Below are 19,445 nucleotides of genomic sequence, written 5' to 3'. Positions count from 1 at the left end.
ATCGCATACCATCCCAAACAAATTGTTTATAAGTGTTCCACAGACGCTAAAACTAGGGAGAAATGGACTTTGGCGAGCCGGAGAAACGCTGGTGATATATCGGAAAAGTCTACAGTTTATTTTTTTAAAGATCATTTTAACGTAAGTTAAATTTGTTTGAATTTTCAATCACTTTTCCATGTCAGCTGTTCTAGTGCATTACTTTTTAGCTTTAGCATTCCTGCCTGAACTCTTGCGGTTGGATTTGTCTTTTTTCCTCATTTAAAAACATTGTATCATCACATTAAGACATTTGTCAATAAAAATATGTTAAATGCTTCATTTACATCTTGGAATATGAAAGTAATAAACAGTGCATTAATTCATGCTGAGTATTAAAGTATTCTCCAAACCTAACCTATGTTTTGGGTGATCCATGTTTAGGTAATAAACCAAAGGGGTTATGAACCATATTGACAGCTCTAATTATACCAATTTATCTTGGCATGCGACAGTTATTTATGTCTTTATTGAAGAGCTCACATTTGTAAAGAAATTTAGGCTATAGCTAAATACTCTATAATATAACAAAAAATAGGTGTGTACGTCATGAAAGAAAACAACGTGAATTTAACAAATATATATCTCTACACAAAACCAATGCTTGTCTGTTGGGGTCTTATAAGTTAACATTGCTCAATTATAATAATTATTACAATATTAGTGAAATAAATAACATAATTGCCCACAGGTGAAAATAGTGATGTTGGTGTTTAAAATATTATCCAACTTAGCCTAAGTTCTAGGGTATAGAAGCCAAGTCAATAAACCGAAGGATAAAAATACCGGGCGAGTTGGCCGTGCGGTTAGGAGCACGCAGCTGTGAGCTCGCATCTGGGAGATAGTGGGTTCGAACCCCACAGTCGGCAGCCCTGAAGATGGTTTTCCGTAGTTTCCCAGTTTCACACCAGGCAAATATTGGGGCTGTACCTTAATTAAGGCCACGGCCGCTTTCTTCGCATTCCTAGGCCTTTCCTGTCCCATCGTCACCATAAGACCTATCTGTGACTGTGCGATGTAAAGCAATTGAACGACTGAAATATCACCAAGACACTTTTCTTGCGTGATATGCTCAGCTTGTTAAAAGCCAAGTGTAATTAATGTTATTGGCATTACGCCCGCTAACTACTTCTACGGTTTTTGGAGACACCGATGTGCAGGAATTTAGTCCTGCAGGAGTTCTTTTACATGCCAGTAAATCTACCGACACGAGGCTGACGTATTTGAGCACCTTCAACTACCACCGGACTGAACCAGGATCGAACCTGCCAAGTTGGGGTCAGAAGGCCAACACCTCAACCGTCTGAACCACTCAGCCCGATTTGTGAAAACTAGATGAAGTCATATTTATCTTTATCTTTATCATGTTTAACTTTTTCCCTCCACCAAGATATTTAATGTTTCTCTTTCATGGGCCCTGGAAGTGGGTAGGCCAGTTGCCCCAACCAAAAATATATATTTTTTCGGGAATGATAGATTATAGACCTATAGTACTATGATCTTTCTTTCTTTCTTTCTTAATCAGTTTATCCTTCAGGTTTGGTTTTTCCCTCGCACTCAGCAAGGGATTTCACTTCTACCGCTTCAAGGGCAGTGTCCTGGAGTGTGAGACTTTGGGCATGATGATACAACTGGTGAGGAGGGTCATTACCTCGCCCAGACGGCCTCACCTGCTATGCTCAACAGGGGCCTTGTTGGAGGATGGGAAGATCGGAAGGGATAGACAAGGAAGAGGGAAGAAAAACGGCCGTGGCCTTAGGTGCCTGGAGGAGAAGTGGGAAAATACGAGAAACCACTTCGAGGATGGCTGAGGTGGGATTCAAAACCCCTCTACTCAGTTGACCTCCCGAGGCTGAGCAGACACCGATCCAGCCCTCGTACTATTTGTTTTCAACTTACATGGCGGAGCCGGGAATCGAAACCAGGCCTCCGGGGGTGGCAGCTGATCACATTAACCACTGCACCACAGAGACGGACTAGTACTATAATGCTACATATATGTTTATGTTAGTGCTGAAATCCGATTTCTTACTTTATTAATGCTGAAAGCCCGAAAATGTAATGTTATTCTTTAATATGGGAATCAGTCTAGAAGGAAATGTTGAAAGTGATGTGATTTCTATCCAGGTTCGATGTTATCCTAAGAATATGAGTTACAATACTTTGCACATATATATATAAAAGATGCCACTTACAAACTTGCTTTTTATCCGCGAATTTCTGCGGCCACAAAAGTCACTATTTTTCAAGAATGATGACATCTACACGTGATAGATTGTCTGACTGTGCTGTTTTGAACCTTTCTTCTGTCATTTTGAAGTTATTCGCAATCACGAATAATAAATAATCAGCTTTTAGTAACGGCTGATTTTCAATGGCTGGTAGAGCTGCATGCGGTACTGGATCATGACGTCACAGCGCGCCGTTTACGTCAGAGGCCGTTTCACTCGCCTTGCGGAAAAGCAGTTTTGAACATTTTTTTAATGGTAGAAAACAAGGCAACTTACCCCATTGTAATATGTTTACGTACTATTTCATTGGTGTACTTTTCAAAAAAAATATTTTTGAAAATTATGCATGTTCCCTATTCAAGAGGACAAAAATTGGGGTAAATATTCATTTATAGGAAGGGGAGTTAGGGATTGGAATAACTTACCAAAAGAGATGTTCAATTATTTTCCACTTTCTTTGCAATCATTTAAAAAAAGGCTAGGAAGACAACAACAGATAGGGAATCTGCCACCTGGGCTACTGCCCCAAATGCAGATCAGTAGTAATCAACTGATTGCAGTAGTTACATAGAAATGGAAAGGTTGGCACAGGATAGAGTGACATGGACAGCTGCATCAAACCAAAGTATGACCGATGACTCAAACAAACAACCACCACCACAACAATAGTAGTTGAACAAGAGGGGGTCAAGGAAGGAAGGACGACTCACTTTACATTAGATGCCCTAATATCAAAGAGTAGGAAGAAAATAAACATGAAGGCCTACAATATAGAAAGCTCATAAAATTGATCAACAATAACATTACATTGACCATCGTTTGTTGTGATGTGCTTTGTGTCTTCATCTGCCACTTATCTCTGATATATGGAATTACTGCTGAGTACCGAGTATAACAGCCTGCCTGAACATTGGCGGAATTAACTGGAGAGTTAGATAACTCTCTTCTTTAGCATGCCATTCCTCTAGTTCATAAATTTTCTGATATTACTGGTACGTAACATACTGGTCCATCATAGTATTCCAGCTATTCGATTCCTACTCTAAAGCGCTGATTGGAATGAGCAGTGTGCACACTTAACAGAATAATGGCAGAGGAGTGTTCACGGTTGTCTGCAGTCTGGTTATTCCAGCTCTGGAACTTTGGACTGTTGGATGAGCAACATAGCACCGTTCATTGAAAGTGAGAAAATGCGCGGTTTTTCATTTGATCAACTATTTCATATGGTAGCATTGCTTTTAATCACGACAATCCTATTTACGTCATTGCAATGACTACAGCCCGGATTTCCATGCAAATGCAAGTTTTTATATACAGTAAGCTGTTTACACTTCTCAAACTTTGCAAATATTCCTTTTATGGCTTAACGATTTCAAATAACCATTCTTTTTCCCTGCATGTTTGCATGTTTTGGCCTTTTTTAGGAGAAAATTTATGCATAATGCATATTTTGAAGATTTTGGATTTAATAGCGAATATTTGGGCCTTTAATATTACAAAATATGAATTTTGTTGTGATTTTGGTGCATATATAATGTAAACTTGCATGGTAGTGCCTTTAATGAATGTTGGTTTGCAGAATTTGGGACCATTTTTCCACGTTGTACAGCATTTCTATTACTGAGAGATGGAGAGAATGTATTCCTGGCATCCTATGTGACAGCGAAAGTTAGTACACAAGGTAGAGGTCCTATAATACAATTAACCAAGCACTTTCTTATCTCTAGCTTGAGTAAACGTTGATGTAAGTTTGAAGCCCCCACATCGATGTCTGTAATTCTTAGAAATAAGGTGTCCCAGTTATACACTGGTATAAATCAAACCCTAAATTGTGCATTACTAATTGTCGGCTCATTTTTCATCTATGTTAGATGAACAAAGCCAAGCTTGTATCGCACTTCTGTGAAGCCACGTTACTGAGCTAGCAGCTTAACCTTGGTTTTGCACTGAACCGTCTTCCACCGTTATCCTGGATTTTCCTATCCGGAACTCTCACTCTTCACTCGTCTTTGTTACTGCAGCAGGCAATCATTACCAGTTATATAATGTGTCTGCCACCATCGCATGGAGAAGTAGCTGCGGTAGCTAAGATATAGGTTGTACAAAGTGATCTGCTCAAATCCTGATTTTGAATTCATCAAACTTATATACAACGTATTGTGGTGAAAATGAAAAGACGTACAATTTGACTTCACTTGGTCCCAATATTTTTCATTGAAGTATGCACATTTCATTTCTTGTGACGTAGAAAAAAATCATTTTCCATCCTTGAGAACGGATTAACTTCAATCAAGACAATTTCAAGAAATTAGTTATACAATGTTTCAAGAGGAACTGAATTTCGATAGTGCATAATTTCCAGTTTACTGTGCATGTTTTGCTATATGATAGTGCATGAATGCATGCATATTTTGAGATTTGATAGTGCATGGAAATCTGGGCTCTAGTAATGACATACGTTGACTTCAGTTGGGAAAACCATAAAAACAGTATTTCTGAGGATAAAAAGGCAGGTGGCAAGTGAGTGCCTGCCATTATAATGAAAACTGTCCAACTTGATTGTGACTGATAGTAGGCAAGATGGCCTGCCATTACAATTCACATGAGAAAAGACGTATGGGGACTTTCCTGCCGCGTTTCGGGGGTAACTTTAAGAACTATGCAATTTAATACAATTTTCCCCACAATATGTATACTACTTAACCTAGAATTCTGCATACAGTGTAGAATTACGTAGGGAAGCACAGGTACGTCAGACAGTACTATACAATTCAATCTATGAGATCGATACAAGTTAAATCAACATTATAAAAATGTTTCAACCCTTTTGGGTTGTACACTTATAACCTTATGGTTTTTTAAGAATAAACATTCACCTCTGGAGATCTATAGTGTTCAGTGTCTATAGCTGAGATTTTAAGACATTAGATGAATCAGTAATATGATGAACTGAGAACATTTTTCCTTACAAAAGTTATTTACGGTTCTGTTGCTAAAATACATTGTTTGTTAAAAACCATGTCACTGACTAATGTAGTAAAAACTGAGAACGCAATAGCGTAGTATTGCTTAAATCTTAAGACGTATATTCTCGAATTCTAATAATATGAGTTAATGTTCCTTGTTTAGATGTTGATCCTAATACTACTGTCAAATCCTGACTGTAGTGTTATATGGTGACTAATCTTCTAAAAGTGGTAAGGGCCAATATTCCATAAAGTAATGCCTAAAAATAAAGAAATAAATTTGTTCTTAAAGAGGAACTGAGATTTGACGCAAAGGAACATTTGATGACGAAGTTCCTTCACCTCATGGTCTGGTGGAGTTGCGTGTGCGATAGTGCCAGTGAGAGCCGTAGCTCGCAATGGAATAGAAGTTGAAACAGACCATGTAATGCTGGTATCAAGGGAAGGGGAAGTAAGGAGGAGTCCGTGTTGTATGGAGGGGGAGGAAGAGGTTAAGATATGCGTGATTTGAACTTAAAACTTCTACCAAGATGTTGATTTTATGCTTGTTTTGAATCAAATTGTAAGTAGGTTTTTTTTATCTATGTCGATATATAAATTGAGTTTGCTTTTATTAGCTTGGTGTGAAATTTTCATGTCCTTCTCTATTGATGAAACAGAATGTCTGTATTCAACCATTTGTTGGCTCATTGCAGAGAATCTTTTATGCTTTTGGGCGTTGGAAGTGTTCCTGATACCGAATTAAACAGCTTCTGCCAGTCTGACCAATATAGCTCACATCACAATTCGTGCACTGGAGTTTTTAACTCCTGAAATTAGGATTTTGTAATCAAGTTCTTTATAACGTTAGTCTTATTGTAATATACCGACGATGACCCAAAAGATTTGAAACATGCTATAATATACTGAATATGACCCAAAAGATTTGAAACATGCTACAAGGTTGATGTAACTTGTATCAATCTCGTAGATTGAATTATATAGTATTGAACAGGTGGATAAACAAAGTTTTTTTCTCAATTGGGTTCTTCCATCAGTTAACAGAAGAAGAAAAATTGCAAGGGTGGTTTCAACAAGATTCAGCCCCTGCTCATACAGCAAAAGATTTCCTTTCTTACAATCTAGAAGTGTTTGCAGAGTGATCAGTACTGGTATATTTCCCCCTCGTTCTCCGTATCTAACAGTGCATGATTTTTACTTGCGGCGTAAACTGAAAGAAAAAGTGTATGGAACAAATTCTCACACATTGGAGGAAGTGACAGAAAATATTTCAAATGAAATCAGAAACATTACAGTGGCAGAACTCTCTTGCGTCAGCCAGAATGTGGTTACCAGATACAATACCTGTACAACCCACGACACTTCTGGCTTCTTTTATAAGGTAAGATTTCATATAATGTTGTATACACGCTTCACACATTCATTCTGACATGCGCCACTGGTGGTACACGATTAAAAAAATGTACATCTCAGAATTTGCTTTGTATTTTGCACTGCATTCCCTAAAAGACGGCATTGTGTATTTATAAAAACAACGTTTTTCACATGAAACCCCTTCGTCAAAGTCATTTTGCGTGTTATAACAGTTTTAGAGACACGCCGTATTTTGTGAACCACCAGTGGCAATCTCATGAGCTCATGAGCTCCAGCATTTGCCTGGTGTAAAAAGGGGAAACCATGGAAAACCATCTTCACGGCTGCCGACAGCGGGGCTCGAACCCACTATCTCTCGGATGCAAGCTAACAGCTGGGCGCCCCTAACCACATGGCCAACTTGCCCAGTAGCTGTGTTTTTTATGATGAAGGTCATCGGCCCCTAGCTTTGTTTTTGTTGGCATTTAAGGGTGGTTGGGCATGTAATGACGATGAAGCCAACAAGGAGAGCTTATGTCAACTTGGAGAGGCTCGTAGCAGGAAAATTCACTAGGACAACATAAAGATGGATCTTGCAAAGCGGGGAAGGACACTAGAGGACGTCATTAATAACAGAAAGTATCTCAGTAAGACAGAGTGGAATAACATTACCTGGAAAATTGGAACTGTAAAATGATGAATGGTGATGATGGTGAATAAGGAGTATTGCCATCCCTTGCATGGATAACAGCTTCACAACGCCCTCTCATGTGTCAAACAAGGTGCCGTACATTCAGCTGAGGCAAACATTCTCTCTCGCCTAAATGGGTATCTCAAGGGCTTGTAGTGTTTGGGGTTGAGAATTACTTGTTCAGAGACGTGTTAAATCGGATTCAAGTCAGGACTTCTCTATGGTCGTTCCATTTGTTGCAAGTCATGCTCTTGTAGGAATTTCCAAAGGATGTTCAATCAATCAATCAATCATACTGATCTGCATTTAGGGCAGTCGCCCAGGTGGCAGATTCCTTATCTGTTGTTTTACTAGCCTTATCTTAAATGATTGCAAAGAAATTGGAAATTTATTGAACATCTCCAGTGGTAAGTTATTCCAATCCATAAGTCCCCGTCTTATAAATGAATATTTGCCCCAATTTGTCCTCTTGAATTTCAACTTTATCTTCATATTGTGATCTTTCCTACTTTTAAAGACACCACTCAAACTTATTTGTCTACTAATGTCATTTTACCCCATCTCTCCACTGACAGCTTGGAACATATCACTTATTGGACACTTTTACTAATTCAGGACAAATATTTCAGGTTCCCTATGGGAATCAACATTTACATACCACTCAGTTGATCAGCTCGTCTCCTTTCTCCCAAGTCTTACCAATCCATACTTTGCAACATATTTGTAATGCTACTCTTTTTTCAGAAATCATCCAGAACAAATCGAACTGCTTTTCTTCAGATTTTTTCCAGTTCTTGAAGCAAGTAATCCTGGTAAGGGTCCCCTAAACTCAAACCATACTCTAGTTGGGCTTACCAGAGACTTACTTATATGCCCTCTCCTTCACATCCTTACTACAACCCCGAAACACCCTCATAACCATGTGCCGAGATCTGTACCCTTTATTTAAAAACCCATTTTACATGATTACCCCACTGAAGATCTTTCTTATATTAACACCTAAATACTTACAATGATCGCCAAAAGGAACAACCCAGTAATTAAAACTGAGAGGACTTTTCCTATTTGTGAAATTCATAACCTTTCTTTTAACCCTGTTTAGTATCATTCCATTGCCTGCTGTCGATCTCATAATATTATCGAGGTCATTTTGCAGTTGCTCACAATCTTGTAACTTATTAATTTATGTTGACATCATGCACTCTAGTAATGTCATGCATAAATACTGTGTTTTCAAGTTGCCTCATGTGAGAAATCACATGTGGCTCAAAGATCTTGACAATGTACCAGCGAGCAGTAAAGGATCCATGGCAAATGATCAGGAGATCTGTTTACGTGCCTGTTCACACTATAACAGATCCACCACCATAAGTAATGGTAGACTGCATAGCTGTCAGATGAAATCGCTCCCAACGTCTCATCCAGACTTCCAGACGACCATTTGAATGATATAACATGAAAGGGGATTTATCTATGAACAGTACAAGACACCAGTGTCTTAGTTAGCTCTACGTACTAAGTTGATAGAAACCTACACTCTGAGGACTAAAGAACTGAGTGCCCATGGAAACTTGTGCTTGTAATATATATAAACTGACTGATAAAAAATGTGGATCACAACAAATTTTCAATAAATGTTATATTTCTTAACATGTTCCAAAAACACACATTTTTGTGTTCAATTTAAAACCAGTGTCTTCCAACATAGGCAAAAATTTCTTAAGCCGTCAATTATAGATTGATGTTGTTGGTGCGAAAACAAGAAAACAAAACAACCCTTGCAAATACTCAATACGGAGGGTTGCCCCAGTTAATAAAGTACGCGACCTTCAGCTCACGTGTCGTTCCTGGAAGCAGTTGCATGTCATTTTTTCTGTTCTGTCTGTTCAGTGTGATTTAGAGAAGTGCCACATAGAGTCATATCCTACCACTGTTACCACATGGCCTGCCGAATTGCAGATATATGGCAAGGCTACATTGTTGGCCTTTCCAATGGTAATTTCTCATTATCGAGGATTGTACAAGAGTGTAAAATGAAAGGTCTCAACACTAGTAAGTCATCTGTAGGCAATGTGATAAAATTACATGAAAATGGTTTTCCGCCAGAAACAACAACTTCGAAAAAACTGCCGCAGAATAGAGTTCGACCCTCCAGGACTCCGGACATCATTAAGAAGGTAAAAGCAGCTGTCTTGAAGGAAAATCTACCAACTCAAAGACACCTTGCGAGCCACACAAGCACATCTAAAGGAACAGTCTACCGTATAATTACAGAAGACCTGAACCTGGTACAGCAGCATAAGGCACGTGGACATGCTTTAAAAGTAAGGGACGTTAAAGAACGGTTCACTAATGCCAGAAAATTGTACAAAACCTACCTAGCAGGGGATAAATGGCAGTCAGTTGTTACCCTGGATGAATATTTGGTTTATTTAGATGACACCAACAAGCCCCGCAACGTGACCTTGAAAATGTTGTGAAATGGACAGCAGGCAATGTTATGTTGATAAACGGGGTTAAAAGTCAGGTTGTGAGTTTCACAAATAGGAAAAGTCCTCTCAGTTTTAATTACTGCGTTGATGGGGTGAAAGTTCCTTTTGGGGATCATTGTAAGTATCTAGGTGTTAATATAAGGAAAGATCTTCATTGGGGTAATCACATAAATGAGATTGTAAATAAAGGGTACAGATCTCTGCACATGGTTATGAGGGTGTTTAGGGGTTGTAGTAAGAATGTAAAGGAGAGGGCATATAAGTCTCTGGTAAGACCCCAACTAGAGTATGGTTCCAGTGTATGGGACCCTCACCAGGATTACCTGATTCAAGAACTGGAAAAAATCCAAAGAAAAGCAGCTCGATTTGTTCTGGGTAATTTCCGACAAAAGAGTAGCGTTACAAAAATGTTGCAATATTTGGGTTGGGAAGAATTGAGAGAAAGAAGAAGAGCTGCTCGACTAAGTGGTATGTTCCGAGCTGTCAGCGGAGAGATGGCGTGGAATGACATTAGTAGACGAATAAGTTTGAATGGCGTTTATAAAAGTAGGAATGATCACAATATGAAGATAAAGTTGGAATTCAAGAGGACAAACTGGGGCAAATATTCATTTATAGGAAGGGGAGTTAGGGACTGGAATAACTTACCAAGGGAGATCTTCAATAAATTTCCAATTTCTTTGAAATCATTTCGGAAAAGGCTAGGAAAGCAACAGATAGGGAATCTGCCACCTGGGCGACTGCCCTAAATGCAGATCAGTATTGACTGATTGATTGATTGCCCCGGGCAATTTACTCTCGCCCAAAAGGCCAAAAGGGGCACTCAAACTTCGTCAAGGAAAACAAAGAAAAGTTTGCTATGTGGTTCATGGTAGTGGCAGGATACTGTGTCCGGGGTAAACTCTGAATCCTCAGAGTGCCAAAAAATGTGATGATCATCAGGAGCTATCTTCAGTCCAAACAGAAGTCTAGTGAATTGGTATATACTGTTAGGAGCTAGAAATGCTGTGAAAGGTTTGCTGGAAGGCACTAGTTCAAATGCATTCGAGACATCAATTTTAGAAAAATACTTAGAAACATCAGTTCAGAGGTACAGTCTTCAAGCACATGTATAGGATGTTTCTTCCAGAAGTACTGCCTTGTTCAAGCAGCAGTAGTCAATCCACAAGCAGATATCACCCGTACTTTTGACAACAGGAACAATCCGATAACACCATGCAACTAGTCCTGATACAGGTTCTGTAATGCCATCCTTCAGTAACTATGTAACTACGGCATTATTTTTTTTCCAATTGCGACGGATGAAAGTGGTATGGTAAATGGACAGACATTTTGTTTGGATCTACCTGTATTTTATTCACAGACAAAGCCTGAACAAACATACCAACTTTTAAAACCCACAGCCTCTCAGCAAATTATTTTCCTAAGACAGATTCTCCTTGCCCTTTGATTACATAAACAGTGTTGTGTTTACATGTCTCATCTATTTTAATATCACACTTGAATTTGCAAATTACACCCAGTGCTAATGCTCCACCCTAAACATACAGCTTTCTTTCAGCATCCCTGAGACTAGGAGCTACAGTAATTCTGATCCTGTCTAGCTCTTTCTAGGTTTTAGCATCAATTACCATGCAGGAGTCAATCCGTATTACTTTAGTCACACCTCCAACACTGCAAACTACAAGGGTGTTACCTTGTGTGTACCATCAAACATATTTTTAAAACTCTAGCAATAAATATGAGAGCATGATAGGCTGCTGTTAAAGGAATGAGTATCATCATCCTCAGTCAGCAATTCTTACTAGTTTCCAGAGCTCTAAGAGGTTTAATTTTTTGTCCTTATAGTGACATGAGTTCGACCTTCTGCAACTTTTGTTAAGCAAACTTCTACCAAATGATTTTTACCCTTAAGTTTTGCACACCTCTTGTGGATAGCTAGGCATACCGGATCATCCGTCCAATTGGAATTATTTAGATTGTCAATTAGGTGCTCTTTTATACTATTTTCCTGAAATTGTAAGTAACTTATGAACAAACTGTTTAGAAATGGATCATTGGGTAGTGACTTATCTCATCTCAGCTGCATAGTAAGTGTTTCAAAAGCTTCAAGAGATTTGCCAAAATCAATAATATTTTGTAGTGTAAAAGAAAATTTTTGTTGAATTTCTTTAATTCTTCTGATGTCCAGCTCCTTGGCTGAATGGTCAGTGCAGTGCTCGTTGGTTCAGAGGACCCCAGGTTCGATTCCCAGCCAGGTCGAAGATTTTAACCTTAAATGGTCAATTCCTCAGGCTTGAGGTCTAAGTGTTTGTACAGTCCCCAACATCCCTGCAACTCACACAACACTATCCTCCACTACAATAACACCCAGTTTCCTACACACACCAGATGCTGCCCATCCTCGTCTACTTTACAAGGGCTGCACCAGACTAGAAATAGTCACACGAAATTACAAAATTCTTCTGATGTACATGTCATTATCAAATGATCCCGAAGTCGATCATGTTCACCCACAAAATCACAATACTTGGCTTGAGACCTCAGAAGAACAAGATTGTCATCTGATTTTTGAACCATTTTGTGAAAAATATCGCATTCATAAACAACATTTTTTAGTAAAAAGTATTCATCCAAACTCTTTGCAAGTAATTCATAGACAGCTTTCTCCTCCATCTTAAGGTTTCCTAAGAGTGTAATAGAAGGCATAACGTTACATTCTGGGAGAGAGTGGTAAATGTTCTGTAACTCCAAACCAACACAGTGCAGCAATAAGGTCTTTTTTCTTTCCCAGTCTGATTCCTTTCGCTATAGCATACAATTAAAAAATACCCTTTTCCATCTTAGCCAGGAGCTAGGATTAGTGACATCTAGTTGAGGTAGAACGGAACGTTTCATGACGCAAAGAAACTCAATGTAATAAGATGCAGTACACCTTTTTGCCATGAGTAGGATATTCAATGCATTACTTACGTTTTCCAGTAAAGGAAGGGGAAGAAAGATTTCTTACTTGAAATATAACATATAATTCAAAGAAACAGTTACATAAATGTAAAGTCTAGGATGTCACATCTGGAATCCTGTTTCTTTATTCGCTCGGTCATTTGTTTTCTTTATTGCACGATCAATACCATTAATAAGTATGTAACATCATCAACAGCTTTTACTCTGGTATCGCAAAAGATTTTAAAACTTGAAAGATTTTATTGCCTGCATCTAGCAATTAGGTTTTAAAGCAGATCATGAAGTGAAGTGGAATTTACGACCTCTTATCTCTTATCTCTAAAACTGTTGAATACATGTTTCTTAACTTACAAAACCTCCGTAAATGGAAGCCATTTATGTATGTTGATGTTTGTTTCCTATTCAATTGTTATGCAGTGATCTACTTTCTTTTTTCTCGTTAGTGTATAGAGGACTGTAGGTGTGAAATCAACTCAGAAAATATCATGAGCACATAAATGACAGCATAAAGAGAACAGATATTGGAGAGAGCTTCAAATGTGTTTAATAAAAGAAGCTCTGCTACTTAGACTATGAAGTTACGGCATTAACACTGACATAATTGTATTACAGGTATGAAGAGGTGCCTCCTTGGTACTATACAGTGCATGAAACAACTCATTTTAAACCTAGTAGTAATAATAATAATACTACATACCTGTACTCCATATCCGGACACCCTTTTTTGATTTAAATTTCTTTTCATTAATTGCAGAATAATCTTCTTTTGGTTCCTTAACAGATTTTACTTTTCTTGCCTTTTTATGATCTACTTCTGAATCACTGACACTATCGGATTGAAATTCTTTGTGATATTCCACTAATCTTGATTTAGGCACATCATCTAACACAACCAAGTCAGAGACTGCTTGAATTTCAATGCCCTGGCCTAGCTTGTGATAATCTTGTTGTGAAACAAAAGAACCCATACTGGAATTGCTTTCATTAACCACTTCATAGTTTTTCTTTGAATTGTTGACTGTAATAGCCACAAGATCACCTTCACTTTTCATTAAACTTCCATCTAAAAATTCCTGTTTTAATTGCAATAGATTCCCTTCACTCATGCGGGCTTTTTGATTTACTTTAGTCTTCTTTTCCCTTCTTTTAAATAACTTCATCATTTTGATGATGCTTTTAACGAAACACTCCTTCAGAGACTCTCCTGAATACTATAATATCAAGACAAACAAGTTAGTCACCCTGATGATGAGTCACTATACCTTGACTGTGGTCACCAATAGATTCGGGTGGAGTTGTGTAGTAGGGACCCTTATCAACCTCATCCTCCTTCTTCTTGTTGATAGCCTGCAATCACAAACAGATGAGATAACACTCTGCAGATAAATAAACACCAGATAAAGTTTAGGTATCCCATGCATGACTACAATATCCAAGGAAAGTTCAGCAGAGGAAATGTGCTATGGTAATTTGTTTAATTCAGTCAAAAATACCACTTTACATTTATTAGTAAAAATAATGAAAATGATCTTAAAAAAATTAAATTAGCAAAACATTAGTTCCACCTTCATTTTAGTTGAATAATAGCTGCACAATTAAAATGCACACACATTCAACACAAAGTAGTGAAACAATGCCAACAATTCTGCTGAAACATTTTTATGGAAATGTTAATAATATTTTAAAGTAATCTGGAAGTACACTGAAAAGCACCATATTCCCTAAATGTCATTTAACTAATTGTTCACAGTAAGCAACAATAAACAGAGGTAGAGAACTATGTATATGAATCAAAAATAATTTTTTAATATTACAACCAATGACTGATCCTAATGGTATCAGCTTTATTCCAACATGCAATATTTTAATAAATGTGCAAATAATACAGCTAATCAGTAGCCAAATATAGCTATGAAACTGCTCTCAAAATAATAATGTAAGAGAATAGAAAATATATCATAGGAATATTTTAGGAATGTACATATTTTCTTATTTCTTTCATTCATAAAACATGCTTTGTGCGAGTTCTTTTGAACCAACCAAACATACAAACATTTCCCGGCTCAACACAATCACAGTTATATGAAGCACAGAAGTGGCACCAAAACTGAATCGTACCTCCACACTTCTAGCCTTGTAGTTGATAAACAGAACAGACTTCATATGTATCTAAGTATCTAAAAGGAAAAAGAAAAGAGCAATACTACACTACATCTCAAGCTTTCTACAGAAGAATCAGAACCTACTGACCCACATATACTGACAAAACCAATAACCAGTTATGATGTCAACAGAATTCATAAATAGCCAACGATGACAGCATATCCTCCTGACCTTCACAAACCACCAACACAATTATACATGACAAGCAGAGCATAACAGCGATCACATTTTACAATGTTTTAGTTACATCATCAGACAGGAAGGTAACCCAATCATTAGCTCCTGCGTGATACCCAAATGCACAAATTGAAGCAAACAGTGGTAAATAAAGGTCAAGTATCTAGTGGCAGTCGATGAAAACATACAGTATATCATTACAGTTGCAACTTAAATAACTCTTTAAAATTCAAGACTGCATTCACCTAAAAAGCTGCAACTTTCAATGAGCAAACTGTAATAAATATTTCTCGTAAAATACATTAAAATAAAGAGTCACCATAAGCACTCGTAACATTTCATCTCACGTTCGTTAATATCATACTCCAAGTAAACACATACATTTCAAAACTTAGTCTCTTTATTTAAATTCATTCAAAAAGAGAAGTAATGATGACTGTTCTCTGAGAATGTTAGGAAACAAAAGCGAAGAAGAAAGTCTCTGAAGTCCGAGTGAAATTACACGTGTGATGTTTTATGCAATGTTTATACAGTATATACCTCCAGCAATCTTCAGATTAAAATTACCTTCCTTTTTTTTTTTCCAATTGCACCAGATAGAGAATATCAACAATTTCAAAATATCAAATATGCAGAAACCCTGAAACTGATTCACCCATTTATTTAATAAAAGGCAACATTTTGCTAAAGAACAATAGTGAATACTTCAAAAGTAGCTCAAAACAGAAAAGATGAACCCAAATTTGGAGAAGTGGATATGCGCAAGCATGAAAGATTATCCCAATCTTTTCTGAGATTGCTAAAGCCACATGGGTTTATTTAGTTTCAGCTGAATGCCTTTCTTGTCAACACGTAATCTTCATGGGAAAATTCTGCATCACATACACTGGTATTACAAAGCTGCAGGGTTTCAGAAGCAAGAAGTGAAGTCACTGAGCTATCACACTCTTCACTTTTCTAGACAGAATACCCAACAGATAGCCACCCTTATTAGAGAATCTAACCAATCAGCATCCTACTCAGTTCAAAAGATCTATATTTATGGCAATGAAATTTTTTTGTACTATCTTTTATTGCTGTTTTTCTAGAAAGCAGGTTATATGGTTATATCTGGTATGGTTATATGTTGGATTTTCTGTCCTTTACTTTATTGAAATTCAAGCAATTTCACATTCATGTTGTGGAATACAGGTGATGTCTGATATCTGACAAGTGTTTTAGCACCGAGTCTGCTATAGCCCGTATGGGGATTCAGATGTTTTAATCTTTCTCAAGAACTCCGCAATTTCTTTAGGTATAGTACGTCTGGATCCTATCATCAGACCAACCATGTCCCATTTTTGTATTCTGTATCCTCTTTTAAGATCCTCACAACATGGTTCATAGCTGACCTTTTTCTCATCACAGATATTTTCTGGTTGGTGTTCATAGTCCTCAAATCTCAATCACCACAACTGCTCCTTTAGTTTGGTTGATCACTATGATGTCACCTTGACATGTTGATCCGTCTTCAGAGAGGCTTCTGACTTCTTTATATACTTTGAAACGATGTCTACGAAGGCTTCATTATGACAGGAATATGGGAGGGAAATATCATTATAATAGACAAGTCAAGTGGGAAAATTTAAGGTTTCAGTTGCCGAGGATGACCATATGTACATGACAGAATGTTCTCTATTGTTTAGAAAGGTGTAGTGAAAAATTTTTAGTTCTGTAAAATTTTATAATTAGGTTTTATGTTATGCATATCCACTACCACCACCACTACCTTTCCCACACTGATGGGGCGAACTGTGTTACACATATGTCATCAGATGGAAATATTACTAGGCACTTGGAAGACATTACAAGCTAACTATTGCAACCATCATGAGTATTAGATTATTGAAGATATTGTTAGAAAGTGATTTAATTGCGTGTGAATTTAATAAAGAATGAATTCATATCTTGAATACTACATATATCTGCCAATAATTTTTGCTCTAAGTGATGATTTATATATAAAACATCTCTGCAATAAATAGGTATAGACATTTGCTAAGATGATGTAGAATCCCGTAGCGAAGCACGGGTACATCAGCTAGTGTCTTATACGTTATTCCAAATCCTGTATAAACTGGACAGTTATGCATTTCTGAAAGATGTTAAAACACTTACAGTTGGTTTAATGTTGAGAAATGTATAAAAATGTATCAGTTCCTTATGCTGTTATGAAGATGGTGCTTAAACTATTACAGATACATCAAAATTACATGGGTAATATTTTTTGCTATATACATACATACATACATACATACATACATACATACATACATACATACATACATACATACAGACAGAAATTACGGAGGGTTGCCCAAGTTAATACAGGATGCGAACTTCAGCGTGCATGTCGCTCCTAGAAGCAGCTGCATGTCTTTTTGTTTTGTTTGGTCAGTGTCATTTAGAGAAGTGCCGCGAACAGTCATATCATACCATTGTTGACTCGTGCCTGCCGAATTGCAAATATATGGCAAGGCTACATTGTCGGCCATTCCGATAATAATTTCTCATTATCGAGGATTGTACAAGAGTGTAAAATGAAAGGTCTCAACACTAATAAGTCCTCTGTAGGCAATGTGATAAAATTACATCAGAATGGTTTCCCACCAGAAACAACAACTTCGAAAAAACTGCCGCAGAAGAGAGTTCGACCCTCCAGGATTCCAAACATCATTAAGAAGATAAAGGCTGCTGTCCTGAAGGAAAATCCACCAACTCGAGGACACTTTGCCAACCACGCAAGCACATCTAAAGGAACAGTCTTCCATATAGTAAAAGAAGACCTGAACCTGGTAAAGCGGCATAAGGCATGTGGACACGCTTTGAAAGGGACATTAAAGAACGGCTCACTAATGCCAGAAAAGTATACAAAAACTACCCAGCAGGGGATTACATAGCAGTCGGTTGTTACCCTGGTTTATTTGGATGACACTAATTAGCCCCAGGCAATTTACTATCGCCCAAAGGGCCAAAAGTGGCACTCAAACTTTGTCAAGAAAAGCAAAGAAAAGTTTGCTAAGAGATTCATGGTAGTGGTAGAATATTTTACCTGGGGTAAACTCAGAATCCTCAGAGTGCCGAAAAATGTGAAGATCAATGCTACCTACTTCCAGAAGAATGTCATGGACCCCTATTTTGACTAAGATATTCCTCGGCTGCACGGTGAGGATGCTTCAAATGTCTGGATCCACATGGATAAAGCATACAGTCATACTGCCAGATCATCAGTCACCTACTACAAGAGAAAAGGAGCAGAGACGGGTGTCCATGTCATAGCATTTAGTGACAACCTTGTCAAATACCCAGATGCCTTCCCAATGGATTTATGTGTCTTTGGTCTCCTGAAAAGAGGGCTTTCTTCTAGATGTCCCGCCACTATTGAGGGTCTTTGGAAAATGTACAAGGCGGTATGGGACAATATTACTCTTCCTGTACTCCGTCAAAGTCTTCTACGGTGGAAATTGAGATGTAGGGCAATAGTCTGTGCCCATGGCTATCACAATGAGCACAACCGGGTCTGGAGAAAAGGAATCACCTAAGACAAAAGGTACGTCAAAATCGTCCAAGCTTAACTGGGGCAACCCTCCGTACAGAAAATTAAAAAGTGAATTTCTTTGTTACTGTGGACACGACCAATACAGAAATACCATTCTTTTTAAATTCTGAGCAATGTACAAACAAAACTCTTGTTTTATATATACAGATGTTAGTGTATTAGGTTATCTTTGTGTTCAGCCCACCTCCACTGCCCTCCTTCCCTTCCACACAGATTACAAAGTTCCAGTATAAAAACGTACCAGCTTAATATTAAAAAAAAGGAAAAACAACAAGAGAGATGTACAAAGTGTTTAGAACGTGTCCGGGATGATCTCCATAGAGTTAGTTATCATCTTGTAAGACTGCCACTGATATTTCCCATATTTTCACTATATTGAAAAAACTATAGAACAAAAGGATTTATGAGTTGTATTCTAAATAAATTATATCATGAGCAAATTTCCTATAAAACCAACCTTAAGAGAGATACATCAACTTTTGTTTGAAGCTTGTTCTGAACCCCTTCCTGGTGAATTTTATTTTTAAACCTCATCTTAAGCTTAAATACCAAGTTTCATGAAAATCCACCAATTAATTTTCCTGTGGCGCTGTAACAAATAAACAAAGAAACAGACGACTTAAACTGAACCTGACATAAGCCATTAATTTGTCATATCCAGTGTAAAAATAAACTATCAGGTTGACATTCAAAAAGTACACACGGTAACACAATTTTCTAGATTGTCATATTCAAACAATACAAAGAACACAAACTGAATTAACAAATTCA

General features: G+C 37.6%; 1 protein-coding gene across 7 annotated transcripts in view; it reads right to left on the bottom strand.

Moving 5' to 3' along the window:
• scrib (scribble) overlaps positions 1 to 19,445 on the bottom strand; it is an 884,084-nt gene that overhangs the window by 376,771 nt on the left and 487,868 nt on the right. For all 7 annotated transcript variants that reach the window (XR_011017587.1, XM_067137118.2, XM_068225382.1 and 4 more), the window contains one exon: positions 13,999 to 14,083. Coding sequence is in view for 6 of the 7 variants with exons in the window: in XM_067137118.2 (XP_066993219.2) it covers positions 13,999 to 14,083 (85 nt within the window). In the remaining variant the exon portion in view is untranslated. The remainder of the gene's footprint in view (positions 1 to 13,998; positions 14,084 to 19,445) is intronic.

This window comes from Anabrus simplex, chromosome 1 (genome assembly GCF_040414725.1).
Source record: "Anabrus simplex isolate iqAnaSimp1 chromosome 1, ASM4041472v1, whole genome shotgun sequence".
NCBI classification, from domain to species: domain Eukaryota; kingdom Metazoa; phylum Arthropoda; class Insecta; order Orthoptera; family Tettigoniidae; genus Anabrus; species Anabrus simplex.
The sequence above is the reverse complement of the archived record's forward strand: the minus strand, read 5'-3'. Positions and strand labels throughout refer to the sequence as shown.